At 44.6% G+C, this 23,243-nt stretch overlaps 6 protein-coding genes across 6 annotated transcripts; 3 read left to right on the top strand and 3 right to left on the bottom strand.

Moving 5' to 3' along the window:
- Positions 1-2,397: 2,397 nt before the first annotated feature.
- Positions 2,398-6,922, top strand: C8R40DRAFT_1059906 (uncharacterized protein; the record flags this gene model as incomplete). The annotated part of the gene is made up of 5 exons (XM_046225312.1): positions 2,398-2,912; positions 2,963-3,363; positions 3,424-4,136; positions 4,188-5,067; positions 5,601-6,922. Coding segments are annotated over 5 exons (3,831 nt in total), but the record flags the coding sequence as incomplete, so codon positions are not given.
- Positions 6,923-9,852: 2,930 nt separating this feature from the next.
- On the bottom strand, positions 9,853-11,579 carry C8R40DRAFT_1176930 (uncharacterized protein; the record flags this gene model as incomplete). The annotated part of the gene is made up of 5 exons (XM_046232599.1): positions 9,853-10,044; positions 10,156-10,367; positions 10,423-10,490; positions 11,262-11,290; positions 11,346-11,579. The coding sequence occupies 5 exons, from the start codon at positions 11,577-11,579 to the stop codon at positions 9,853-9,855; spliced, it is 735 nt and encodes a 244-aa protein (XP_046080354.1).
- Positions 11,580-11,810: 231 nt separating this feature from the next.
- C8R40DRAFT_1176929 (uncharacterized protein) lies at positions 11,811-12,257 on the bottom strand (the record flags this gene model as incomplete). The annotated part of the gene is made up of 2 exons (XM_046232598.1): positions 11,811-12,102; positions 12,154-12,257. The coding sequence occupies 2 exons, from the start codon at positions 12,255-12,257 to the stop codon at positions 11,811-11,813; spliced, it is 396 nt and encodes a 131-aa protein (XP_046080353.1).
- A 2,586-nt stretch (positions 12,258-14,843) lies between these two features.
- C8R40DRAFT_1176928 (uncharacterized protein) lies at positions 14,844-17,177 on the top strand (the record flags this gene model as incomplete). The annotated part of the gene is made up of 7 exons (XM_046232597.1): positions 14,844-15,254; positions 15,307-15,414; positions 15,535-15,748; positions 15,803-16,641; positions 16,696-16,833; positions 16,887-17,082; positions 17,137-17,177. 7 exons carry the CDS (start codon positions 14,844-14,846, stop codon positions 17,175-17,177), a joined length of 1,947 nt encoding a protein of 648 aa, XP_046080352.1.
- A 1,679-nt stretch (positions 17,178-18,856) lies between these two features.
- C8R40DRAFT_1217361 (uncharacterized protein) lies at positions 18,857-19,592 on the top strand (the record flags this gene model as incomplete). The annotated part of the gene is made up of 6 exons (XM_046233236.1): positions 18,857-18,969; positions 19,023-19,220; positions 19,279-19,313; positions 19,359-19,403; positions 19,454-19,500; positions 19,571-19,592. Coding segments are annotated over 2 exons (213 nt in total), but the record flags the coding sequence as incomplete, so codon positions are not given.
- Positions 19,593-19,888: 296 nt separating this feature from the next.
- C8R40DRAFT_1176926 (uncharacterized protein) lies at positions 19,889-22,464 on the bottom strand (the record flags this gene model as incomplete). Its single annotated transcript, XM_046232596.1, has 7 exons — positions 19,889-20,289; positions 20,341-20,536; positions 20,592-20,729; positions 20,784-21,505; positions 21,560-21,773; positions 21,894-22,001; positions 22,054-22,464. 7 exons carry the CDS (start codon positions 22,462-22,464, stop codon positions 19,889-19,891), a joined length of 2,190 nt encoding a protein of 729 aa, XP_046080350.1.
- Between the last annotated feature and the right edge of the window lie 779 nt (positions 22,465-23,243).

Genomic DNA, 23,243 nt, shown 5'->3' with positions numbered 1-23,243 from the left:
TTGCATTGCATTGTACTGCAACTGTGAGATCTTCATTAATTCCCTACACAATGATATGTGATAACAGTGATTGAACAATGAACGAGGGAGACTTAGGAAGGCATTGCCTCCTGTTAATCTCGGGCCACTTGATTATATCACTTGAGTGAAAGGAGTATACCTGTCCATGAGGACTGAAATCTCGTTGTTTGATAGAGTGATGATGTTCACATAGTACTCTTCAGTGTCTCGTGGGCGGGAGGGTCAAGCTTCAATTTTGTCTTTGATTATTTGAATACTCGTCCCAGCTCAGATTGATAATAACTCCCTATTTACCACCGACCTTTCCACTGTGATTCTAATTCAGCGGCACGCCCTGGCATGCCTCAACCCTCTTGCTTACTACTGAGCAATGTGTTTTTCAATCCTCAAATCCTCATACTATCATAGACAAACACAGACACAAATATCAGACCTTGTTGATTGTAAAACGCAATGGCACGAATTCTGAATGAGGAAGCATTGCAATGGCCCTCCCGGCCATTACCTTGAAAGATAAAAAATATCAAAGGGCATGCATGAATCTGATGCTCTGTATAAAGGTTCACAGCCATGGCGCGGTAAAAATGGTCTTCTCATAACCCGCATAGAACGGTTCTTGAAGTTCACTTCATCTGATTGATCTTTATGTCTACATGTAATTCATTATTCCGAATATGCCGAAAAATCCATGAGTACAATAGTTGAAAATACCCAAAATCACTGTAGATGCAGCAGGGAAGCCAACTATCGGTGATATGGGTTACTTGCAAGCCAGTATAGTTCATCCCACAATTATCTAAGGTTTTCTCAGCATGCAAGCTCTTTGACAGGATTCAATTCCAGGCTGCATATATATGAAATGTGATCTACATATCAGAAGTATTTGTTTATTGCCTGTCAAATTCTCCCTTACTTGAGAATGGATCCGAAAGATAGCCGTGTCTATACACAGATTGTACCTTTAATTAACATTTGTAGAGTAGTAATGCAAGATACGTGTACCAACTGTCTATGCACAGGTTTCGCCTCAATGTATTCCCTACAAGGACCACAATTGATTCAGATGGAGCTCAATAAGCAACGCCATTCGGGGTTTCCGGTTCGCTGGTTTCCGAGGAGGTTATGGAAACTGTCTTCTCCACATGTAAGCACTAAACATCTTGCTGATGACTCCGAAACTCAAAAAAACGAACACCTCTCAGACTGTTAATAAGAACAGCTGGTGTGGGAAAGTCGCTTGGTTTAGTGATCCTTGACTCTGGACGGTTTACTTGTAGTTTACAGTCAGTCACCGTGGGAATGTGCCAATGTCCTCGCGGTGAAAATGTAGAGAAAATGGAAACATTACTTCCAAAATCTGTCGAAAATCCTGAGCACGAATTTTAGGACTTTCGTGTGGTGATTAGAAGCTATCGTGAATTTGGCGGGGGCCGTGCTTATTTCCTAATTTCACCATAACCTCAGCTCAATTCCTTCAAGATATCTGCTGCCATATTCATGTCCATAACCTCGAGATAAAACCCACATTTTTGCCTCGAGGAAATCGGCTCATCCCCGCATTAAGTGTTGCAAAATAGATTATTCAGAATCCTCAGGTGCATATGATAGCCCACCAGTTCTCCTAATTGTGCATCGGGGATTTCTAGAACTCTATTACACGCAAGTCAAGGACAATTTCTAATATGCAGTGCGAGCGGGCGGCAGAATAACCACTGACCCTACAGTACATCAAAGATCTGGACTCCCTGATTTGCGACAACTTAGCATCACATAGCCTTCCACCGTATAAAGCTGCAGTAAATTATTCTTTTTTTACTACGCTCTTCCACTCCGCTCATTGTCACTTTTATATGCCAAGGAGCAAGCATCATACCTTGATCAAGTGATGTCCCACCTCAATGAACCAGAACCAGTGAGATCCTTTCCATTGTATGCAAATCTACAATAAATCAGGAAAATTGCATTAGGATGATCATTCTCAGGTATTGACCATTTTTGGATGCCTGCAAATATGACCACCTAATCAACGGTGTCAGAAACTTCTGGGCGTGAAAGATTATGATGACCTACAGTCAAATCCGTTTTTGGTCTCATTCGGACTTCAAGTCAATACAAGATTGAAAATGTTTCTTTGCATAGAGTGTCAAAGTGCATTAACTGTGACATCACTCATTCAGCACCTAGGCAAAAAACACAATGTGAAAGTTTCCCCTGCTGACAATGCTCGAATCAGAGAGCTTGCATCTGCAAATAAAATTCTAGATTTTTGGCCAAACCTGCTGGCCAATCAAATCTATGAGGAATTTTCAGGTCTGGATTTGATTTTGATAATAGCATGTTCCTGACAACTCACAGGCATTTTCAGGGTTGAGACTAGTTGTTGATCAATTTGGATGTCCTGAATGCTTCTATAACTGCTCAACCAAAGACATGATAGTCAAGCATCTGAAACAGAAACATGACAACACCAACAAGAAATGGTTGAATGTCTGTATTCAATCCCTCAACAAGGGTACTAACAGGGCATTGCTCCGTGTGAATCCTCGAAAAACTGTGCTCACTACAGCAGAACCTTGTCTTGACACAGAAGACGGTTTTGAAAAACTCAATGATGAGTTTCAATCCTTCAGCTGGCAAAGATCCAGGGCTGGTCTGCCCATACCAAATGCTCGCAAAATACACCCATTTCTAATACGCACTCAGTGGCATATCCACGTCGCTGATTTTGAAACAACGGAATTGCGGACCTTAGTCAGGGCTTCAGATCCTGGGGAGTACCCCCTGGTACAACGCACTATTCATGAATATTTCGTCGATTGCAGTGGCCTTCTCAGTCTCCAAAAAACTCATGTCTCAGTATTGGAGCTGTTGAACTCCCCAGAGCCAGGAAAGTAAGTTGGCACTGCTCTGAAGTGAATATTCGGCTAAATATATGCTCAAGAATCAATAATAAACCTCTTCAAGCTCATCATCAGGAGACAGTCACTTTACAGCAATACATTGCACTTGTGCAGAAGCTGATAATCAGTTTGTTGCGCAAGTCACAGAATTATCAATATCCTCAATCTGTTGCACTGAAGACTGCATTAGAACAGCTTGTAATGGACCCAAAATTATCCGCACTCCACCATGTTCTCAAGGCACTATGGTTATGCAGATGGTATGATCCAGTGGACAAGCCCAATGGCTTTCCTGATCCTACCATGTGTTTTATGGCACTCATTCATATCAGGCCGGAAGGCGAGTTCTCTGATCCAAAAGACGTACCGCAGCCGATCGCCAAACTGTCTTGGGCCATCCGATTAGTGGTACTTCGACAAGTACACTTGGCTGTAGCTGATGGTGATTATCAAACACAGCTAGATGCTATGAAAGATCTGCAGCAATGGATTATAGAAAAAGAGCAAACAACGTTCAGCTCCCTACGTGCAATAACCCACTATGCGAGTGCGATTGCTTATAGTACTATTTCGCCCCCCAAGATCTGGTGGGATGATCAGGAGTGTTACACTAGCCTGCGCTACAAAGGCAGAAGCATCACAGAAACCCACATCCATACTCTGTTTGAAAGGCTTCAGGACAAGATAATCAGACTCTGGGAGGACAAGATCCTGGGAGGCCTTTCTCATAGGGTGACGTATGGTTCACTCGCAGACAACCTCACAAACTGCGAACCCGGCTACTCATTCCTTGACGATGTCGAAAATCGCTTCTCTGATCACTTTCATGACTTACTTCGACTCTTCTTTGCTGATCCTCAGTTGCGAAAGCAATTTTTCCACGTACCTGGAGGATCGCAAAAGTGGGAGTTCAATTCACTCCGATGGCGAGTTTGGTTAGCGGACTTGGCAGACCTAGAAAAGCACTTAATACTTGCCGTGGATATGATGGGAGGAGCACCAGCTCGTGGCACAGAAATCACCTCAGTCCTCATTCGAAACACGCCATTTCGGGTCCGCAACATGCGAGGACTGGGGAAGTTTGTTGCGATGGTTCGTGAATATTCAAAAACCACCAACATAATGCAGGCAGATAAAGTCATCCCTCATGCAATGGATGCTTTCTGTGCAGACATATTCATCCAAGTTCATGTGCTAGCCCGGCCTATCGCACAGGTAGGAGTAATATGTTGGGACTACAGTTGGTTATTGATATACAATGCACAGTACCTCGCCAGCAAGTTGTACCCAAATGACCCCGGTGTTGCTGTTCTCTATGGTGAAATGGCCTTCATGGATGCTGGAAAAGAATTTTCCTCCGAGAGTCTCTCCACTACGATGGCAAATAGCAGTCTGCCTATTTTAGGTTGGGGACTCAAAATTAGTGCATGGCGTGATGTTACCGTTGCCTTCAAACGAAAACGATGCAACAAAACAATGGCACTTCTGAATGATGATGAGACATTCGAGTTACACATGCAGCAGAATGGCCATAGCATCGATGTAAATAAACAACACTACGGGACGACTCCCTTCAGCTTCCTCGGGTACCCAGAAGATGTCATTTTTGCATATTTGATGGTTAGCACAGAGTGGCAACGCCTGTTTCACATTGTTCCCGGCGGAATCCATCTTCCCTATTCCCAAACGTCCACAAGGAATTACAAACATCTTTATGACACAGGATTCCTGAGGACCAAGCTTTTTCCTGGTCCGATGCTTTCACTATCAGAGACTAGTGAAAAGAGCCATGATTGGCAGATTCATGATACATTACTCGAATTTACTCGACAGCAACAATCACGAGATGAAGCACATATGCAGGAGATTGAGAATTTAAAAGCTACTATTACTTCTCTCCAGCGCAGCAATGCTGATACTCAAAAACAAAACAAGGAATTACACACTCTCTTATCTGTGGCTCTACCTTTGCTTGGCAGCTTGGTTTCTAATAATACAGTCACCAGTCAAAGCTTATCTCACAGTGTAAATACAATCACGACTTTGGCTCATATCTCAAATGATAACCTTTCCTTCATACCTCTTGTTGCAGATCAACAATGCAGTCCAAGATCCTGCATTAGAGTCATCCATGTTAAAGGTGAACGTTACTCATTTAAATCTGTTTGTCGGAGCTGAAGATGTTTTCTAGGTTGGTGAAAGCTCCGGATCAATATTCATTGAAGCTGTACCTTTTCAAGGAACAAACGAAGTAAAAGTTTGTCCCCTTAGAGTTCACTGATTAGCCTAACATATTCCAGGTCTTCCCATCTGATTCCACAGTCCATCCAAGCCCTACTCTGTCTGGTAAGCCCAATAGAAATGGCTTGTGACACTCTTAACTAATGCTCTCGAAGATATTGCATCGGGACTGTCAATGGTAGGTATTAAAACTATTCTGGTAGCGCTTCAATTGAAGGTGGCACTTTGAGGTCAATAGCAGTGTTGATCCCAAGATAACGAAGTCTGTTTCTGCGCATACTGTTACTTCACTACAAGTGAGGGTTTATCCGACCGGAATTTTCGAATTATTCATTACCGTTACTATCACAGAAGATCCAGCCGGAGAGTCCCATTCATATGAGCGAAGGTAAGTCATATCCTATGATTTCCATCTATTACAAAGCTGAATCTTGGTAGTCCAATTGAGAAAAATCCTGGATGGCCTTCCTTATGGCAAAGACACAGAATTTACTTACGACATGATATGTCTTCTGAAAGGAATGTATGGTCCTTCAATCCAGTGGCGATGTCAAGAACAACGTGACGCAGTAGAAGCATTATTGGCTCTCAGAACCGATGTAGTGATTGCGCTGGGATGCGGGGTAGGCAAAACTGCAGTCATTTTGCTTGCAAGCTTGGTGGAAAATGGTCATACGATTGTTGTTACACCACTCGTTTCATTACTTCAAGATTGGCAGCGACGCCTCAGAACCCTCAATATTGCCTTCGAGCATTACGCTGGTGCTCAAACCAAAACACTCTCGGGCCATGCCAACATCATTCTGGCATCAGCCGATACTGCTAGAGGCAAACACTGGGAGGCTTGCTTGAATATGCTGTCTAGGCCTGTTTACCGTATCGTTGTGGAAGAAGTTCACAATCATGCCACTGAAGCAAGCTTTCGTCGGAAAGCATTTGCCAATCCTTATCAGCTTCGTAATGCGGGGCCTGTTCAACTAGTATTGATGAGTGCATCTGTTCCAGTACCACTGCTGAATACTCTCTCAAAGTCATTTGAGCTCCGTCCGGGGTTCAAGGTTTTCCGCACACCAGCTGTGAAGGACAATGTCATTTTCATTCGGCACAAACCCCTGGGTAACGATTCCATCATTGCTGAAACAGTCACTAGTTATATTCAATCCTGGAAACAAGCCGGGTTTCATAATACGGACGACCGGTACATTGTTTATGTTTATAGCACTAAACAAGGGGAAGCACTGGCAAAATGTTTGGGCTGTGACTTCTACCACTCCGCATCCCAAACCTATCCCATCACTGATCAGGAGCGTCGAACCATGTTAGATCGGTGGATTACTGGTGATAATAGTACTCTTGTATCTACCACTGCCCTCTCAGCTGGTCTAGACTGCCACGGGATAGTCATGGCTTTCAACATAGGCGTTCCTCCGGAGCTAATAACATACTATCAGCAAACTCATCGTCTTGTGCGAGGTGAAGGCGGCGTAGGTGTCTGTATATTAATCCCGTGGCCGAAAAAGCCGGTTTCGGACCGAGGGGACAAAGACATTCTTGCATTGTGTGGACGAGAAGAGCTTTTGGATTTGGCGTATTTTGACATCTCTGCAGAAAATTTTCCTATGCGCTGCTTGAGATATCGAATAACAAAGTTTCTCAACGGCAGAGGTCAAACTTGTGCGGCAATAGATGCAACTCTAGATCCTTGTACCGGCTGTCTCCCAGGTCAGTATTCACCTGCTCAGGTGCTAGATATCTATTGATTTGTTGAGTAGATTATGACCCCAATGCACTCCAACCCCTCTTCGGCCCTGATGATTGTAAGTGTCAATTAGAAACTCTCAATCAAGATAGCTCAGTGGAATATCAAATAGGGGAAGATTTTGCTATTGCATATGAAGATCCAATAACTGCCACCTGTCCTCAGTTGTGCCTTACCCCAGTAAGAGCTTCTTCCAGTGCCTTTCCTATTCCTACCATTTTGAAACAACAAAGTACCAAACGGGCATTGGAAGAAGCTTTTGGGGAGGTTCATTCTGCCGCCAGGAAGAGGACTACAGAATCAATGGTAATGCAAAAAGACCGATATTTGGATGCACACCGACTTTTGGACTTAATTGGTACTCATTGTGGGGTCTGTCTATTGAAGAATATCCAAGGCAACACTACCCATATCATGAAGGACTGTCCAGCATTCCAGACAAGTCAGCATGCTCAACTGGCATCCATTCGACGTTCCGTGGACCTGAAGAAAATGGAGAATCATGTCTGCTATCATTGTCTGCTACCTTCCGGCAGTCACAATGAACTTCATCCAGAATTTATCAGGGGTACAATCACTTGTACACACCCCAATTTGGCATGGCCAATAGCTGCTCTAATATGGTATACTCCTGAACTTCGAATACAGGCTGCAGGTGCATTTGCTGTACCAGGTGGAGTGTGGCATGACATAGGTTCTTACATGGACTGGTATTTCAGAGATGATATAGAGTACTTCTCCAGATCATTACATCTTAGTATTTGGCTTGCGAAGTCCCGAGGCCTGTTGTGATTTAATATCACCTTGATCCTTGGTCAATTCAGGTAACGTCGGTAGGTTAGGCAACATAGGTAGCTTAGTCAACTTAGTCAACTTAGGCAACTTAGGAGCAACAAATTGACCGCACCATTCACTCTTACTCTGGTACACATGGCTCATGATCTGGTACACGTATAGTTTTTGCTTCTGGCCCATTAAGAGGCATCTAAACCTATCATGGCCGGCATATTGGCACACACCCCATTGGTTAAAACTCAAGTGTGAACTTTCTTATTCACAGTCCGGCGTTTCATTGACCCTATCACAGGCTTTATCGGCTCATGCCTCCCTCGTATGCTGTATGACGGCAAGCCATGGCAGGGCTTCTTATATTGGCTGTCCAATGCAGGTTCCTCTCCAACTATAGTGGAGTTGACTTATGGAAACCGCAGCAACAAGAAAAGATTATTTACTTTAGAAAGTTACTTCAATTGACATAACTAAGGGGCCACTAGCATTTGCAGTGGAATGCAGTGTATCTACATGCACCTGCATCACACTTATGGCATATAAATGCCGACATTTATATGTATTTTGTCTAATCATGTTATGCTATTTTGACTTCATATTTGCCGTATGTGCAACTATTTCAGGATACATCTATGCACATTGAGTTGATATATTGCTTGGTTTATAGATGTATGTAAATGTTATATGCTTAGTTATGTATGTCACATGTACTTCACTGTACTCACACATTCATATTATCTGCAAAACCTGTGTGATCATAACAGCAAGGGTACTAGCTGGACAGCACTGTCCAGCAAAAAGCACAGAAAGCAATTTCTGAAAACCACTTCAGTGCTAGGAAGTGCAGCCGGTCTCCTAGACAAAAATCTAGGATGTACAGATGCATCTGCATGCTCCTACCTTTTCAATGCATTCACCTGGACTGTAACTGCATGCACTTGCACTCACTGGGGGGATGGCATCTTTTTCAGCCGTGGAAATCTCCTAGATATCATGTAGATTAGATGAAGATATTTGACTGTCAATTTCCTAGTTAAATCCAAAGGATATTAAAAATTTTTTGTCAATATTACCATTAAATACTGGGAAGCATTTCGAAAACATGATTTCAATATATACTGCAATCAATTTTTGCATTAATCAAGGCCAGATTACTACAAGATTAAATGCCTTGAATGTTTGGAAAAATACTTGAATTAATCTCAAAGTCCTATTGTGCGATTATGAGAGGGATATTTGACATATATGGTCATTTATCTGCAAATTTCTCACCTCAGATTATTTGGAACATGTTCTGAAATTTGCCTCACAGATAATGAGGAAGATTCTGATCATAAAGCATTCAGCTTAACTCAAGACAATGTTTGAAACTTCCTCCTATTTTGTCTGATTTTTCCTGTAATAATTACAGTGTGAATATGAAGGATATACTCGAATACATTAGGCAGGAGTGATTTAACATAATCATCAAGACATATTTGAGTCAATACCGTGGAAAAATGACTGAAATACTCAAGGTTAAATGACAGCTGATTCCGAAAGTCTAGGACGAAATCAGCCTCCTCACATTGTTGGAGCACTATTTAGCCTTGTTTGTGGACGAGCTTAAGCGCATAGTTACTAGCCTCTTTCAGAAACAAATCTGAGCAAGCAGCTCTGTCTTTCTTACATAGAGGCAGCCCTAGTTTACTCCAACAATGTAATTACAACAATTCTTTGCATCCATCTCTGGGTTAATCTTCATTATCTGGTCTACATCCACAAATAATGCTAAACAGTACTCCAATGATGTGAGGAGGCTGATTTCGTCCTAGATTTTCGGAATCAGCTGGAAGTAAATTTTGAAGTTTTCCTGCTTAGATTATTTGTACCCGATATCGGGGACGTCCTGACATCGGATACATCTCAGAGGTCAACATATCTCCAGATATGTATATCAACAACAATGATATCACTGATATCAGCATCAATAATTTACAATGAGAAACGATATAGACTTCAACAAAGGTTTTTGTTTGGAGTACATGTACATAATGTAACATACACTTTGCATGAAGTTTAATAGAGGCAGAAGACACGGTGTACAAGGGATAATCCTGGTCATTGTCGGATTCATACAATTGGAAAACTTCACGCTTTCAGTTAATTATTCACCGACTCCTTATCGATTCCACCTCCAGATCCACCGTCTTTGTCCTTGCCGCCGACACCTTCTCTAGCACACTGCAGATACTCCATAGGGCGGATCTTTTGATATAACGCGGATTCAAGCAACGTCAGTTGTCGAGCAAGTTCGAGTAGTTCGATATCGGTGAGTTTAAGCCTTTTGGCTGACTGACAACGACGCAGACGAGCCCGAGGCTTGAAGCTAACATTTCATAATAAGAACAAGAACCCCGTCCGATGTCAGTTATAAGTTATGACGGTGGATTTTGAGGAACTCACTTTACCCTGTCCACTCTGAATGATCTGCGAAGCCGGAACGCCATACGCATCCGGACTCTGAGGACCCTGAAACCTAATCTCCAACCGTATAGACCTTTGCGGTCTCGAAAACGTATCTTGCAAACGCAGTTCGTCGTCACCATCAGACCCAACGATGCCTGGCGCCGTGATTCCTCCTCCTACCATCTGGGAGGCCGGAAGAGACGAGGAACCTATAGAGTAGTCAGCGATTAAAGATGAAATTTTTGAGGAAAGAGAGAGACGTACCACGTCCATATTCATCATAAACTTCGTGGACTTGCCCATCTCCGTCGTGCCCCTTGTATTCACGCCTCCTATCATAGGGGGGAAAATTGATCCAGGTAGATTACGGACTGCGCCGTTCACCTCTCGGACCAGTCAAGGCGTCACTCCGTGTTATGAAACTCAGAGTGACGAAGATCTCGAGGAACCTATGCCAGTCCCAGCGCTGTCATTGGAAGGGACGGTGTACATACATCGAAACGCGAACGATGGTTGTTACCAAGTTTGGGTTTGGAAGTTGGGTAACAATGGACGGAAGAGCTGGCATCCAGTCGACCTCGATGGAGATGCAGTCATACACCCGAAAATCAGTGACAGAATGCTCCGACTGACGCGCAACGGAAAACCTAGTTGGATCCTAACAAGTACCCAGACTACGTACGAATCCCGCGAGATACATCGCGAGCGAGCACAATCTCGAGCGCGATCTCAATCTCGAGGAGCCGTAGTTAGTTAGGAGCTGATAAACGAGCTATATGTCCAGATCTTGATGAGTAATTCCATGTTTATCGCGATGATGTGCATGCGCGCATCGTGCCTACAAGACTGTCTGACACTGAGTTGACTGGTTGAACACAGGTCATTGGATTCCACGCGGGAATGATGCAAAAGAGTAACATTGTGAAAGGTTGAGACGATCATTAATTACAGACAGAATCATCTATCTCCATTTAATGACGAACAATGCTACGGACTTCCTGTAACCGTATAGACCTTTGCGGCCTCGAAAACGCATCTTGCAAACGCAGTTCGTCGTCACCATCAGACCCAACGATGCCTGGCGCCGTGATTCCTCCTCCTACCATCTGGGAGGCCGGAAGAGACGAGGAACCTATAGAGTAGTCAGCGATTAAAGATGAAATTTTTGAGGAAAGAGAGAGACGTACCACGTCCATATTCATCATAAACTTCGTGGACTTGCCCATCTCCGTCGTGCCCCTTGTATTCATCATATCACCTCCCGCAACACCCGTTGCCGCCGAATCTTCTAGTTCCAACACCGCCTCCACAATCGCCCTCTGCTCAACTCCAAGAGCAGGAAGCTTATCAAGCATCTGCAGCACCACGGCAGCGTTGGCTTTGATAGCGGTCGAAAGGACGTTTACCACGGAAAGGATCATCGCGGGGTCGGTTTGATTTGAAAATGAATCATCAGATGAATGGTAGGATGGAGGAGGAGAGGAACTCTCAACGAATGGGAGGGATGATGTGAGGAGAGGACTGTACGACCTTCCTCTCTTTCATCTTTCGAACCCTCACCATTTGAACCCAATATCATCACCTTCGTCTTCTCCTCTGGCAAGCTGTTTAGCGGCTCTTTTTGCCGAGGGAAAGAAGAGTCGGGTTTAGGTTCAGTTTGAGGAGCATTGGGGCGAGGTCTGGGAGGGTTTTAACGGGTTGGATTGAGAGCGGGAGTCGGTGCGGGTGTGGATGCGTAAGGGGGAGGACTTGGAAGGGGAGGCGGCGGAAACAGAGATAGAGGGATACGAATGTACTCCCCACCCATACACGTTCGGCAATAGCGAAGATGTGGTGAGCATTCTCATCCCTCCGTTGACTTCAATACTGACGCACGAACGCATCTGAGCATAACGGTAGACTTTGATAAGGGTTGACTGTGACCAAGAATAAGTCGAAATATGGCTGCATAGATAGTCTTGAGTGAGGTGAGGAGATAGAATTTGAAGAACGTACATATAGTCCATGAACGGATAGTCGAGCGTGTGTGGAGAGGTTCCCAATGTTGATATTGTTGAGTTCAAGGCATAGATGAGAAGGATGAGAGAGAGAGAGCCCATGCACGAGTTAGCTCCAGTACATGGTCGAACGTGTGTGAAGAGGTTCCCAATGTTGAGAAGAGCCGTATTGTTGAGTTCAAGGCATATATGAGAAGGATGAGAGAGAGAGAGAGCCCATGCACGAGTTAGCTGCAGTACATGGTCAAAGTATTGGAGGAAGTATCGATGTCGAGGATGTCGAGTTGTTGATTGAAAACGGGCCGAAACCCGGACCAAACAAAGCGAAGACCAAACAAACAAAGAACTGATCATGATCGTGAGAGTTTAAGATATTCTTCGCTTCTTCCTTCATCTCTACTTGCTGCAGTGAGTGAAAACTCGTGTAGCACTCGGTGGTCATCCTTCAGTTCGGAACTCGTGTGGATATATCATGGACTAGGACGATAACGGGCAAGGTATAATAGGTTCACTCAGTCGCATCGTCGTTGATCACTTTCTCAGCCTCGACGTTCCCCTCAAGACGAATTCTCAACGCATTGCTGCAGCCGATCCTTCAACAGCGGGTATGTTTCTCCTCGCTCTGCTTTCATCGTTAATATTCATGACGCTCGTAGACCCGACATCCCTCGTACTACGAATTAGAGCTAACTCGTTCATGGATCACGCGCTGGTCTCTTTAAGTAGTACTTCTGCTTCTGCAAACTACTTCATGGAATCCAACCTCTTTCCTTGGTTATATTGACTGGCACCATGTACTTGAGCTAACTCGTTCATGGAGTGCGCGCTCTCTAACTTGCGGAAATCAAACTGGTTTCGGCGGCCTTGTCACCATGTACTTGAGCTAACTCGTTCATGGTCCCTGAGTCATCGTTCAGCGTTCAGCTGTCTCTCGCATTTCCTTAATTCCTAACCTTCAGGGCTTCTTTCTGCTACTTTGCCTCCATGTACTCGAGCTAACTCGTTCATGGAGTGCGCCCTCTCTAACTTAAATCAAACTGGTTTCGGCGGCCTTGTCACCATGTATTTGAGCCAACTCGTTCATGGTCCTGAGTCATCGCTCAGCTGTCTCTCCCATTTCCCTAATTCCTAACCTTCAGGGCTCTTTTCGATTGCTTTGCCTCCATGTACTTGAGCTAACTCGTCCATGGAGTGCGCTCTCTAACTCGCGAAAATCAGACCGCTTTCGGCGGCCTTGCCACCATGTATTTGAGCTAACTCTCATAATCCTGAGTCATCGTTCCTCTGTCTCTCGCTCTTCCTCAATTACTAACCTTCAGGAGTTCAGCGTTCAGCTGTCTCCACCCCTGCTTCCCCAGTCGCATCGTTGTTGATTACTTTCTCAGCCTCGACGTTCCCCTCAAGACAAATTCTCAACGCATGCTGCGGCCGATCCTTCAACAGCGGGTTCAGATTTATCTCGTTGTGAATTCTTGATCATCCCTCGAGGCTGCCATACACTTGAGCTAACTCGTGCATGTTCAACTCGAGGAAATCAGACTGTTTTCAGCGGCCTTGTCACCATGTATTTGAGCTAACTCGTTCATGGTCCTGAGTCATCGTTCCGGAAATCAGACATGGGCTTACTCGATCTTTTCACATCTTCTCAAGGGGTGTACCAGCAAGATTCTCAACCGAGATATACAAACAAGGCCAGACGTCCAATTCAGATTTATTTCGTTGTGAATTCTTGATCATCCCTCTGTAGGTTGAACCGGTCTCTATCATTCCAGGGAAAGATTGAAAGTCACTTGTTCTATATTTACGCTGATGTAGATTCCGGGAAACGGACGTAGATTCTAGGGACTTATGAACCGAGACATACCCTGTTGTATATATCCTTTTCACTTCCCCGCTCAACACACGAAACCCAGGACCGTCGGTGCGTCGAGCTCGCAACTCGATAGCGTGGGCTTTGGCTCTCAAGGTGCAGGAGAAGCACTTTGTTAGCTGCCCAAGTCCAGTAAGAGCCAAGCAGGCCACAGTGCGGTTACGCCTGTAATGGGGACTTGGTTTTTCCCTGACGGTCTTTCTCATAATTATGGGCAGAGTGTTCGCGTTAACTATATGTTTTATTTATCAATGGGTATATATATCAGTGTATCTGCTTTTCCCTAATCAATGCATCACTATCAGTTCAAATACCGACTTTGCCAAGAATAAGTCGAAATATGGCTGCATAGATAGTCTTGAGTGAGGTGAGGAGATAGAATTTGAAGAACGTACATATAGTCCATGAACGGATAGTCGAGCGTGTGTGGAGAGGTTCCCAATGTTGATATTGTTGAGTTCAAGGCATAGATGAGAAGGATGAGAGAGAGAGAGCCCATGCACGAGTTAGCTCCAGTACATGGTCGAACGTGTGTGAAGAGGTTCCCAATGTTGAGAAGAGCCGTATTGTTGAGTTCAAGGCATATATGAGAAGGATGAGAGAGAGAGAGAGCCCATGCACGAGTTAGCTGCAGTACATGGTCAAAGTATTGGAGGAAGTGCAATTGAGACCAACAGGAAAGACCAGCACAGGTAAGCGTGAGAATATTTTCACGCGCGCTTAAAATAAGAAAGGACCGTTAGAAGTTCAAGCAAGGTGATGTTATCAAGCGCGTGATGTGACGTGATTGAGGCGGTTGCCTCTTGGTCTGCACCACAATGACCGACGAAGTAGACCTCCCCACTTTGCCTCACTCGCTCACAGAGTCCGTAGAATTATTAGATCGTTTCTCTTTCAATCCTCGTCTCCCATCTTTTTTCGAACTTCCCGACTACAAAGAATTTCTTGAACATGATTTCCCCGCGCCATCTATCTCTTCTATAACATCGAAGGCCAACCAGGCTCAATTCCCAGCTTTCTTTTATCCTTCTGCTCTGGTCGAATTCGCTTACTCTGATTCTCTTGAGGTCGAAGAAATAACCCGCGAATCTGGTTTATCACTTTACTTCTCAGCAGAGACTCTTCGTACCATATTCCGTCCATTTTCACCCGATCAAACGAAAGGCGATAGCTTTCCTCTTACAGAAGCTCAGACTCAGGAAATCTTCGACGCCGCTGAGCCTTATTTGGTTTGTTCTGTATTGTCTACCCATATATACTCTCTGACTCTTCCAATTCTAGCAATATATCGCTCGAGCCTGGCTGAGGAAGGTCAACTGTCCTTTGTTTGTATTGGATATCTTGGCGTACGCCGAGCAACAAGCTCGAGAAAGCCTGCTTGCTATGTTAGTGATCGATGAAATTATCAGCACCTGGTGTCTAGGAGACGCGGAGAACAATATTTTGAAGGCATGATATCCATTTCTCATGACTTCTCCTTCGATTTCTCAAAAATCCTCTCGTCACTAGTCTTATGATGATGCTATGCTGGGAACGGTGTTTCCTCAAGTACCGATTCCCTTTTCTATACGATCGCGCGAAGGAGACGCGATTTTTCGTATTCGTAAAGGGGACCCGGATATTGATCCATTCCTTCCTCTTCGTAGTCATCGAGAGGTTGGAAAGGATCAGCCACGATTGACCTCGCATGATTCAGTCCGAGATAACTCTGCGTCCAGTTCTGGTGCGTTCTTTCTATCTTTCCTTCAAATGTCGCTTATTTTCGCATCAATGTTAGTCACTCTTCCTATAACTAAGGCAAAGAAGGAGTCAAAATCTGTGTTGTTTACTCAATCAACAAGCAGTCCCAACATATCCATATCTCCTATGCCAGCTAAAACCGAGGGCCTGAAACTTTCATCGTCTACTGTTTCCCCAACTCGCGGTAGTCGCAACCAGCCTGCGCGCAAGGCCAAAAATAATCATTCTGTTTTACATGCCCGTAGCGTTGATCCCCCAGATGACGGCGTGGTACATCGTTCTGAAGCAAGCCAGGTTGTCAAGTCAGGTTTCAAACGTCGCAAGGTATCAGTGGATACCAGGACACCTTCGAACATGGATAGAGTCGAGGATATACTCCGAGGCCAATCTTCTGAAATCGAGCCTAGTATAGCCTTAGGAGCTCGACTGTCTCATGTATCTCCGGGGCGCGGTAGTCGTGGCCGACCTGCTGGTGCAAAAACAAAAGATCAAACTCCGAGTTCCACCCATACCGATTATGAACGTGGTCAATCTGTCAAGACGGAACGCGGTCAATCTGTCAAGACGGAACGCGGTCAATCTGTCAAGACGGAACGCGGTCAATCTGTCAAGACGGAACGCGGTCAATCTGTCAAGACGGAACGTGGTCAATCTATCGAGACGGAACATGATAACGTAGTAGATGATGTGAAGAATGGGCCGGAGAAACACAAGAATAACGCAATCTCAAACAGTACTGCCGACGTCGAGGGTTCTCGGGTCAGTGATGAGTATATACCTACTGCTCGACCTCTTCTCCTTGTCGATCCCAAAGGCCATCTTGTCCTGCCTGATCTCACTGGTCCCGAGGTGGAAGAACTTGCCAGTATTGACCGTGTTCGGGCAAGTTTTCGAACTTTTGTGATTATCCATATATTAATACTTTACCAGAATGGTGAACCCTTTCGCCGTAGTTCTCCGCTGTTCGAACTTGATGAGAGTTTGCTCAATCTGGGAACTATTTTGTCTGCGCAGAACACCCGTCTAAATTTTAAGGATCTTGTCACTCTCAATCGTACCATCCGGTTGGTATGTCTCAACCAGCAACAACACCCTTTCGCAATCTCTGATGTTGTTAATAGCCAACAGTTGATGATCAAGCTTGCATTTCGCTGTTATCCAGAGGAGAATCAAACCTGAATGACATTGGATCACAGTTGGGCTCAAAATGTCAACGCTGCCAGAAAAGTTCCAAACGATGTTTATCGGAAATGCAACTCTCAACGGCCATTCCTGCTATGAATAACATATTTGTTGCTTCACAAATCTGCACAGACAGTGAGTTGAATACTGTTATGCTATACTGTTATGTCTGTTACTTCTGCTTCACAGATTTGAGGTTGCTGCTTCACCGACTGCTTGGCCTTTATTGACATATGGAACTAATGAAATCCGGCTATGCTCAAACGAAAACTAGTTTTTTGCAAACCATGCGAAACCTTCAAACTGCTGGTGCCAACCCTCCTACGGTCCTTGAAGCGCTTCGGCTCAGAGAATCAGAGCATCACCCCATCTCCGTCGAAGAAATGACGGCGTTAGCGACTTTATTCAATTGGTCGATACCCTCGAATTTTCTGAAGTTGGATGATGCATCTGGTTATAATATTGTCGAACTTCTTCAAAGAATTCATTCCGGACAAAGTACCATCGATGACCAGGGCAGGGAGATCTCTTGTGATACAGTAATTTCTTCATCACCTCATGAGATGGTGATCTTGTCTTCTGAATCATCCAAAGGAGAGTGACCTCAGAACACAAATTCCTTTGGTAAACATCCTGGTATTTGTAGCATTGTTCACGCCACCAGTAGACTTCATTCAAATACTCAAGTACTGTAGATATTGACTGTCAATAAGCCCTCTGATGCTACTCTTAGTTTAGATAAGGAAGGAAAGGGAAGGAAAAAACCGACACGGTCCCATTGAAGGATTCACCGTCAACGGTCATTACAGGAAACATTTGAGAAACAGGAATTTCTGACATTGGCACGCGGTTCCTTGAGAGGACTTGACATCGCTTTGAGCTAAGCAACGCTGTCTTGCGTAATGTCAGGTTTGGTTTAAGACAAAGATTTGAGCAAGATGACTACAAGAAACTTTTACAAGGGCAGCGAGTTCAATATCGGGATGTTGACCAGCATTTTTGGGTCCTTTACGCAGGAGTATTTATGAACAATTCAGAAAACCGAAAACCTGAAAGGATGGAATGCATCAGGCCTGAAGCAGACCCATCGAGGAGGCTGACGTAGAAAAATCAAGAATCCTCGCTAGAGGGGCCTGCAAAGGCAAATTTTGGCGCAGACATTTTAACGGCCGATATATCTTTCAATCAACCAAGGCATTGTTTCCGTCCCCGTTCAGGTTCCGCCACACAGATTTGGGGCAATCTGTGTGGCGGGACCAGGGCGGGACTGCGGGAGCGGCATTCGGTACTCATGTGACTCCACCTATTCGGTGAGTCTTGCAGAAAATTTTATATTTCTGATTGAAGGACTATCTACAGCCTTACATATCATGTAGGATTACATACGGGTGAACCGGGGAAATGTAGAGATAAACCTTATGAGGCTAATCCGATAAGGAGATTAATTATCCTGGTTTATCTGAAAATTCCTCATGCCAGTGCATAGGCTGGATATCACTTTTTGACCCATTGTATGTACTATGCAGAGGGAAGAATCTGGTTTCTTCAAAGCCAGGGCACAGGCTGACCACTATTATTATAGCTTAGGCCACCCGTTCGTTTCGGTTAGGAATGCAAATGACCACCTCTCGGGTGGACTCAATGCTTGGTTCCATTCCTTTCAATCTCACGAGTTGCATAGAGAGAAAGTGAACACATGTAATTATCACGAAAGTGAGTTACAACTTTGTTGATCTATCGAGTATGTGGGTCCTAGTCTGTGGGATGGGTTATGTATCTTGTCGTATGCTCAAAGTTCAACAGCTAAAGATAAGCAATCACCTACTTATAGTGACCAAACGCGATAACGGTCGTCTCCTCCTTTTGACCCACCTCGAAGTCCGTGAGCATGTCCAGAATCGAGGCCAAAGACGAAGTTTTACTTGTACAACTCGGGTATAAACAGGAATTCAAACGTGATTTCGGATTATTGGAGCTCTTTGGGGTAGCGTATTCGATCCAGGGCGTCGTGCCTTCTATCGCGTGAGCGATATCTTGCGTTCGTCGATAAAACCGATCACGTTAATATTTTTCAGATCAGTTCTTGTATACTCTATTCCATATGGTGCCGCCGTCAGTATGGGGATGGGCTGTCTGCTCGCTCTTCCTCATGCGCATTGCTACAGCGATGGCTGAGTTGGGATCCTCTACGCCAACTTCCGGAGGCGTTTATTACTGAACATTTCACTTTTCGTCTTCAAAGTATCGAAATTATCTTTCATGGCTTCTGGGATGTACGTAGCCGCTGTCTCTCTAGTTTCCCGGTGAGTTCTAACAAAGGATATGTGCTAGATATCGACACTATAACATACATCGTTAGAATAACAGTAAGTGAAACCGACTCAGGTTTTATTCCCCGCTCACGATGGTAGGGTATCAACTGGGGTTGTGCAATAAAAATCATGGCAGCCGCGAGGATAGGATAGGACAGTTGAATTATACTGGTGAGGTCCGATTCCCGAACAACCATATCGGCTCTAATTTATCTTTCGAGGCGAACGTTTTTCAAACCTAGTGAGTTTGCTAATGAGCTTTGCATTCTCAATGTACACGTAGTAAATCAACCTGCCCCTCGACTTTCGAGTGGTGTTTTTGTAGCACTTGTTCAAGTTGTCTTGCAAGCCGCGCTTTGTAGTTTTGCCACCAAAATTATCGCAAGACTGCAGTTGGTGTAAAAAAACAATGTCCTTGTGTTTATTGTTTACCAATCACAATGTACTGACCACATAATTGATCTACGGCACTACAAGAGAAATTCCGAAAGAGAAGGTATAGAACAGATCTCGACCAAAGTTCATGTACACGTATCAAGTTTCTTCATATTTCAGCATCCATGTAAATTGTAAATGAAGAGCCATGACAAGGATAAATGGGTTTATGTCACGAACACGGCGTCACGATCTCATTCACTAAGTTTGGATTTCGGGGTGATGGAAGAAGATACTACATCCGAAGAGATCTCATTGCCTTCGTTATCCAGAGTAGTTTCCCCAGAATGAAGTTTTCGGAGAAGTTGGAGCCACTCGGCAGTACTACGGCCAACCGCAGTGTCTAACTTTCGAAAATTCAATAGACTAGACCAGTTGAACAATGTTGCCAACATTGTCATTTCTTCGACTGAAATTGAGCGACGTTCTGGTTCTCCAAGACGAAGCGCTTCAAGGACCGTGATAGGATCAGCACCTGCAGTTTGAAGGTTTTCCATGGTCTGCAGAAAAATAGTTCTTGTTTGAGCATAGCTGGATTCGATGAGTTCCATGTGCCTTAAAAGGTCATCTAGTCGTTGAAGCATTAACCCTAAACCTGTAAAACTGAAGTTATACCAGGAAAAGAAAATATTTAATTTCAACGAACTGTCTGAGTGATTTCCAGAAACAGCAAATATGTTGTTCATAGCGGGAATGACCGTCGAAAGTTGATTTGCCAGTAGACAAAGTTTAGAACCTTGCTGGCAGCGTTGACATTTCGAGTCCAACGGTAATTCAATGTCGGTGGTGTCTGAATCTTCTGCAGATAACAGCGAAATGCAAGCTTGATCGTGGATGGTTGGCTATCGACAAGATATTAGAGATTGAAAACGTGGTCGAGTCGCTGCCAAGACTTACCAACCGGATGGTTCGACTGACAGTGACAAGATCCGCAAAATTGAAATGGGTGTTCTGCGCAGTCAACTTGGTTCCCAGATTGAGCAAAGTCTCGTCAAGCTCGAACAGCAGAGAATTACGGCGGAAGGGTTCCCCATTCTAGTAAAGTATTGATATAGGAACAATCACAGAAGTTTGGAAACTTGCCTGAACATGGTCAATACCATCAAGCTCTTCCATCTCAGGCCCAGTGAGATCGGGAAGGACAAGATGGCCTTTGGGATCGACAAGGAGAAGAGGTCGAGCAGTAGGTATATACTCATCACTGACCCGAGAACCTTCGAGTTCAGCTGTTCTATTTGAGATCACCTTATTCTTGTGTTTCTTCGTCCCATTCTTCACATCATCTGCTATGTTATCATGTTCCATCTTGACAGATTGACCACGTTTATAATCGATATGGGTGGAACTCGAAGTTTGATCTTTTTTTTTTGCACCACCAGCAGGTCGGCCACGGCTACCGCGCCCCGGAGATACATGAGACAGTCGAGCTCCTAAGGCTATACTAGGCTCGATTTTAGAAGATTGCTCTCGAACTATATCCTCGACTCTATTCATGCTCGAAGGTGTCCAGTCATCCACTGATACCTTGCGACGTTTGAAACCTGACTTGACAACCTGGCTTGCTACAGAACGATGTACCACGCCGTCATCTGGGGGATCAACGCTACGGGCATGTAAAACAGAATGATTATTTTTGGCCTTGCGCGCAGGCTGGTTGCGACTACCGCGAGTTGAGGAAACAGTAGACGATGAAAGTTTCAGGGCCTCGGCTTTAGCTGGCATAGGAGATATGGATATGTTGGGACTGCTTGTTGATTGAGTAAACAACACAGATTTTGACTCCTTCTTTGCCTTAGTTATAGGAAGAGTGACTAACATTGATGCGAAAATAAGCGACATTTGAAGGAAAGATAGAAAGAACGCACCAGAACTGGACGCAGAGTTATCTCGGACTGAATCATGCGAGGTCAATCGTGGCTGATCCTTTCCAACCTCTCGATGACTACGAAGAGGAAGGAATGGATCAATATCCGGGTCCCCTTTACGAATACGAAAAATCGCGTCTCCTTCGCGCGATCGTATAGAAAAGGGAATCGGTACTTGAGGAAACACCGTTCCCAGCATAGCATCATCATAAGACTAGTGACGAGAGGATTTTTGAGAAATCGAAGGAGAAGTCATGAGAAATGGATATCATGCCTTCAAAATATTGTTCTCCGCGTCTCCTAGACACCAGGTGCTGATAATTTCATCGATCACTAACATAGCAAGCAGGCTTTCTCGAGCTTGTTGCTCGGCGTACGCCAAGATATCCAATACAAACAAAGGACAGTTGACCTTCCTCAGCCAGGCTCGAGCGATATATTGCTAGAATTGGAAGAGTCAGAGAGTATATATGGGTAGACAATACAGAACAAACCAAATAAGGCTCAGCGGCGTCGAAGATTTCCTGAGTCTGAGCTTCTGTAAGAGGAAAGCTATCGCCTTTCGTTTGATCGGGTGAAAATGGACGGAATATGGTACGAAGAGTCTCTGCTGAGAAGTAAAGTGATAAACCAGATTCGCGGGTTATTTCTTCGACCTCAAGAGAATCAGAGTAAGCGAATTCGACCAGAGCAGAAGGATAAAAGAAAGCTGGGAATTGAGCCTGGTTGGCCTTCGATGTTATAGAAGAGATAGATGGCGCGGGGAAATCATGTTCAAGAAATTCTTTGTAGTCGGGAAGTTCGAAAAAAGATGGGAGACGAGGATTGAAAGAGAAACGATCTAATAATTCTACGGACTCTGTGAGCGAGTGAGGCAAAGTGGGGAGGTCTACTTCGTCGGTCATTGTGGTGCAGACCAAGAGGCAACCGCCTCAATCACGTCACATCACGCGCTTGATAACATCACCTTGCTTGAACTTCTAACGGTCCTTTCTTATTTTAAGCGCGCGTGAAAATATTCTCACGCTTACCTGTGCTGGTCTTTCCTGTTGGTCTCAATTGCACTTCCTCCAATACTTTGACCATGTACTGCAGCTAACTCGTGCATGGGCTCTCTCTCTCTCATCCTTCTCATATATGCCTTGAACTCAACAATACGGCTCTTCTCAACATTGGGAACCTCTTCACACACGTTCGACCATGTACTGGAGCTAACTCGTGCATGGGCTCTCTCTCTCTCATCCTTCTCATCTATGCCTTGAACTCAACAATATCAACATTGGGAACCTCTCCACACACGCTCGACTATCCGTTCATGGACTATATGTACGTTCTTCAAATTCTATCTCCTCACCTCACTCAAGACTATCTATGCAGCCATATTTCGACTTATTCTTGGTCACAGTCAACCCTTATCAAAGTCTACCGTTATGCTCAGATGCGTTCGTGCGTTAGTATTGAAGTCAACGGAGGGATGAGAATGCTCACCACATCTTCGCTATTGCCGAACGTGTATGGGTGGGGAGTACATTCGTATCCCTCTATCTCTGTTTCCGCCGCCTCCCCTTCCAAGTCCTCCCCCTTACGCATCCACACCCGCACCGACTCCCGCTCTCAATCCAATCCGTTAAAACCCTCCCAGACCTCGCCCCAATGCTCCTCAAACTGAACCTAAACCCGACTC

Source organism: Lentinula edodes (assembly GCF_021015755.1).
Source record: "Lentinula edodes strain Le(Bin) 0899 ss11 chromosome Unknown C8R40scaffold_57, whole genome shotgun sequence".
In the NCBI taxonomy this organism is placed as follows: Eukaryota; Fungi; Basidiomycota; class Agaricomycetes; order Agaricales; family Omphalotaceae; genus Lentinula; species Lentinula edodes.
The sequence above is the reverse complement of the archived record's forward strand: the minus strand, read 5'-3'. Positions and strand labels throughout refer to the sequence as shown.